Here is a 5382-nt window from a genome sequence, read left to right on the forward strand (position 1 = left end):
CACCACCACACCCCACCCCGCCGCCTCCAGACCCAACCCCACCGCAAATACCCCACCACCTTATCCTACTCAAACCCCACCCCAACATACGGCGCCAAAAACCACCAGACCCTCCAGACCCGTTTAAACCCGTCATGGGAGTTTTAGTTTAGGAAATCACCCGACCCCACGTGACCCCGTTTGACCCCTGTGACCCCACGTGACCCTGATAACCGGGTTCAGACGAGGACTCTCCAAACTGTGCCCTGCCCCCCCTCCACCCCCACACCCCTCCTCCGCCTGCGCCACGCCCGCCTCTCCTCCTATTGGTCGGCTCCAAGTGAGTGACACGTGGGTTCGACCAATTGCAGCGACGCGTGGAGCCTCCGCAGCAAACGCAACGTAAACGCAAACGCAAACCCGACGCACCACCACCGCCGACGCTTTTATACTCCTGTCTTATGGGCCCGGGTTTAGTCCTGGTTTAGTTCTGGGTTAGTCCTGGTTTAGTTCTGGGTTAGTTCTGGTTTTCCACACTCTTGGGCAGCTTGGGGCTTTGGGCGGGGCGTGTAGTGTTCCCTCGACGTGATTGGCCGGCACAGTTTGGAGAGCCCGCCCCCGGACGCACCTGATTGGACACTTTGTCGACTTTAACTTTTTCTGGACGTTAAACATTTGAATTCATCTGTCCATTTTTATTTTGGGATGTTAATAAAAGAGTAACCCTCACACGACTGCGCCTCTCTCTGGGACCAGGTTTAGTCCTGGTTTAATCCTGGTTTAGTCCTTGTTCAGACCTGGTTTAGTCTTGGTTCAGACCTGGTTTTAGTCCTGGTTTTAGTCCTGGTTTTAGTTCTGGTTTAGTCCTGGTTTAGTCCTGGTTTAGTCCTGGTTTAGTCCTGATGTAGATGATGTGCTGGCGCCCTCTGCTGGTCTGGGTTCAGTACTGCAGGATTTAAATGTCGAGTCTCAGATGAAAAGGATCAGATTTAACAGGAAGTACGACATCACATCCAACGACAGGAAGTATGACATCATCACGTCCAACGACAGGAAGTACGACATCACATCCAACGACAGGAAGTACGACGACATCACGTCCAACGACAGGAAGTACGACATCATCACGTCCAACGACAGGAAGTACGACTGTAAATGGTAAACGGTTAGCATCGTGAAATTAGCATATGACAAATTTACATAATGAGGCACTAAAAATGTTTTGACATGTACATTTGAAACACAAACGACAATATCACAGGTTTATGATCATGTTTCACCGTGTTGTACTTACACACGATGTTTAAACAAACAAAAATAAACACCAGAACAGAAGAGCGACGTTCTGCTGAAGTGAGGCCTCAACAACAACTTTTTCATGTTCTTCTTCTACAACACAAACATCACGAATCTCAGACTCTGGTCCTGGTTCAGTTCAGACGGAGAAGGATCCTGTGAGAAAGTCATGATCAAACCTCCATGTTTGTTTTCCCAGTGGGACGTGTCTGTTGTCAAAGTCGATCTTTTCAAGTCTTGAACCATTTCACTTTTGTTTCTGCTTCTGATGATGTCATATTTTAGTTTTGGGATTTGGACATTGTAATTGTTGTGGTTGTTGGATCCAAACAGCGGAAAACGACTCGAGAAATGTGTTTGTGAACTTCATAAATACAAAAGTGAATCAGATGTGTGTGACTCAAACCTCTGTTCAAACTGTTTCTCTTCACAACAGAATTGAAAAATAGTGAAAGGTGAAGGTGATGGGCAGGACTGATCCACAGGAAGAACCAAAAAGGAAACATTTGTCTGACTCAGAAATCATCCCGAGTTTACAGACAACATTTTGTATGTGGAGCCACGACAAAACAAAATCTGTGATACGAACGGAGAGAAAATAGTGCCAAGCGATAATGAGGTCTGACGTTTTTGAGGATGATGGTTTTGTGATGCAAACGTGTCACTCTTTTGAACACAGATTGTTTTGAGAAGAAAAACCCTTGATTATACCCAACGAACTTGCCGGACGACTTTCGTCAGCACCGAAAACGGTCAGTATCTCAGTTCACCGGACGCTGTCGGGGGTGAGTCAGTGTTGATGCTCGACACTGATCGCGGGGACGACACACAGATTTATGTCAAACAATCCAAACTATCCCTTTAAAAGTCCATCAGCGTCCAGTTTTGGGAGCAGCGTCCAAAGGCTCTTCATGAACACACTTGATTTCTTCTCTGTAGTTCTCGTTCTGAACACTGGATGATTCAGACTTTGCCTTTGGTGTTTCTTCTCCTGAGGGATGACAGAGGTTCGGGCGGCGGTTCAGGTTGGAGTCGCTGAAGGAGCCGACAGTGTGGCTCAAGAACACTTTTGCTCTCATGAGGAAACTGAAGTTGGAGAATCTTCCTTTTGTGAGCCTTTTGTGGCTCAGGAGCCTTTTGTGGCTCAGGAGTTTTTTCCTCCAGCTCCTCGGTCGGCGTCAGGAGTTTCTAAGTCAGACGTTCTGTTCTGAACGACTCCAGTTTGATTCATTTTCATTGTTACTGTGTGATTTGGAACTTTGTGCACTAATAAACAGTTTATATTTTATGTTTTATTGGCATTTATCTGTACGACGTCTTTCTTATTTCCACTCAGTTTTTTGTGACGACAAACATCAGGACCTCTTCAGTATTTTCATCTGGTAAAAGAACTCGCCGGAGGAAAACAAGTAAAGACTCTTCCTGTTTCTTTGGACTTTATGTCACAGGAACCAGTGTTGTGGTGGGGTCCAGTGCTCCCCCAGGGGGCGCTCTCCAGGGGGCGCTCTCCAGGGGGCGCTCTCCAGCAGGTGTTCTCCACGAGGTGTTCTCCAGGGTCCACTCACAGCTCAGACCTTCAGAGACAAACAATGACGACATTTGGCCGAAATCCTCTTTAAAACCTGGACTAGACCAGGTCCAAGTGAGACCAGGTCTGGTCTCTGGTCCTGTGTGTGTCTCTGTGTGTGTCTTTGTTGTGTGTCTTTGTTGTGTGTCTTTGTTGTGTGTCTTTGTTGTGTGTCTTTGTTGTGTGTGTGCTACAGGGATGTGGAGTCAGATCTTTTAAACGGCTCCTGAACATTCGGTACCAGAGTCAATTTTTGATGAGAATCTTTTTCTTTCAAATGTTCAGTTTTTCTCCACACAGAGTCTGAGTGTGACCTGAGTCTGAGTGTGACCTGAGTTTGCTCTGAACGTCTCTTTGACATGAACAGATCTTAAAGCCTCAGGTCTTGTAGAAAAGTCCTGAGTCGTGCGTCTGGTGTTTGAGACGAGTTCAGTTTGTGAAGATCTGAGACGTTTGGAGACTCAGACCCAAACTTCTGCTGCTTCTGTTTCAAACTCGTCTTTTTCTCTGTAAATCTGTGAACTTCAGCTCTTTACAAATCTCTGATCGTCTTTAATCGTCTTAATCGTTATCGTCTTTAATCGTTTCTGAATCGTCTTTAATCGTTTCTGATCGTCTTTAATCGTTTCTGATCGTCTTTAATCGTCTTTAATCGTTTCTGATCGTCTTTAATCGTCTTTAATAATTTCTGATCGTCTTTAATCGTCTTTAATAATCTTTAATTGTCTGTGCAGTGTTTGTGTCTGCAGCACCTTTGACCTTTGACCTTTGGACCTTTTAACCTTTAGAGGTTTTCTCCAAGATTCTCAAACTGTGTCCCGCGTCCCTCTGTCCTGATCTGTTCTGATTCCTGGTTTAGATCTGCTCTAGTCCTGCCATCTCAGTCAGGTCCCTCTGGTCCTGGTTTAGTCCTGGTTCAGTCCTTGTTCAGTTCTGGTTCAGTCCTGGTTCAGTCCTGGTTTAGTTCTGGTCTGGTTCAGGGTTTTTGGTGAGTTTTGTTTCAGTTTTGTCCCACTGAATTTGTTTTAAATCATTGATAAATCATCAAATCAAACCAATCTTTTTTTTATTTTTATTTTGTGACTTTGTGATTTTTTTTGGACATCGGTGTTTTTCTGTTTTTTATTTAAACTTTGTGACTTAAATTTGTGCAGACAGATGAAAGATCAGGAGACGGACTAAACTGTGTCACTGTTGTTTTTCTTCTTCTTCGTGGTTCTTGAAATGTCTGCTTTGTTGTGAAGCTCCGTGTGTCCATGGCGCCCCCTGCGGGTAACTCGTCGCACGTGTCCGTCTTCTCTCTGCTCTGGTACGTGGACTTGGGCGTGTGGAGGTTGGTGGTTTTCTCCGTGGTGCTGCTGAGTTACCTGCTGATCATCGGAGCCAACGTGCTGGTGCTGGTGGTGATCTTCTCGCAGCGTTCTCTTCACGAGCCCATGTACGTGTTTCTGTCCTCGCTGCTGCTGAACGAGCTGAACGGAAGCGCCGGCCTCTTCCCGTTCTTCCTGGTGCAGCTTCTGCGGGACGTTCACACGGTGAACGCGACGCTCTGCTCGCTGCAGATCTTCTGTCTCTACCTGTACGTCAACGTGCAGTTCTACAGCTTCGCCGTCATGTCGTACGACCGTTACCTCGCCATCTGCTGGCCGCTGCACTACGGCGCCGTCATGAGGCCGCGCGTCGTGGCGCTGCTCGTCGTCCTCTCCTGGTGTCTGCCCGTCGCGGCCATCGTCACCATGACGACGCTGTCGGCCACGCTCACGTACTGCCGCCGCGCGGTGGAGCGTCTCTACTGCGATAACTACTCCGTGGTCAAACTGTCGTGCGACAACACCGTGGTCAACAACGTGTACGGGCTCCTGTACACCTTCATCGTGCTGTTCGGCCTCACGCTCGTCATCCTCACGTGTTACGCTCGGATCCTGCGCGTCTGTTTCACCAGCACCAAGCGGCGGCACAAGGCCCTGAGCACCTGCACGCCGCACCTGGCCTCGCTCCTCAACTTCTCCCTGGGCTGTTTCCTGGAGATCATCCAGAGCCGCCTGGACATGACGGCGGCGCCGCTGTGGCTGCGCGTCACGCTCTCCATGTACTTCATCACCTTCCAGCCGCTCTTCAACCCGCTGCTCTTCGGACTCAACCTCACCAAGATCCGCCAGGCCTGCAGACGGCTGCTGGGGGCGGGGCTCCGGGGGGCGGGGCCTGAGAGGGCGGGGCTCCGGGGGGCGGGGCCACGGCGCTCATAAACACATTCAACTGTTCTGTGGGTTTTAATGTCATTTTATTTTTCCAAATAAACTGCACAGACACTAAACCTCAGACTCGGACTCTGACTCGTCTTTTGGTCTTTTCATGATGAAACTTCTCACAAATAAAGTTTCATCTCCGTCACTTCTGTTCCGGTTCTAAAACACCACAGATTCTTTGAAATCACAATCAGGTTCAGTCCAGTCAGGTTCTTCTGCTCATTCTTCTTTCAAATGTCCCAAAAAATTCAGAACAGTCCTGAAATCTGAGCTGTTTGTCCCGAATCCCCAGAG

General features: G+C 48.2%; 1 protein-coding gene across 1 annotated transcript; it reads left to right on the top strand.

Moving 5' to 3' along the window:
• The first annotated feature begins 897 nt into the window (after positions 1–897).
• LOC129412635 (olfactory receptor 7C1-like) lies at positions 898–5088 on the top strand. Its single transcript, XM_055166744.1, has 2 exons — positions 898–1137; positions 4087–5088. The coding sequence occupies exons 1-2, from the start codon at positions 1135–1137 to the stop codon at positions 5086–5088; spliced, it is 1005 nt and encodes a 334-aa protein (XP_055022719.1). The 5' UTR covers positions 898–1134.
• The last annotated feature ends 294 nt before the right edge of the window (positions 5089–5382 follow it).

This window comes from Boleophthalmus pectinirostris, unplaced genomic scaffold, assembly GCF_026225935.1.
Source record: "Boleophthalmus pectinirostris isolate CB_2022bp ecotype Guang Dong unplaced genomic scaffold, ASM2622593v1 HiC_scaffold_9, whole genome shotgun sequence".
NCBI lineage: Eukaryota > Metazoa > Chordata > Actinopteri > Gobiiformes > Gobiidae > Boleophthalmus > Boleophthalmus pectinirostris.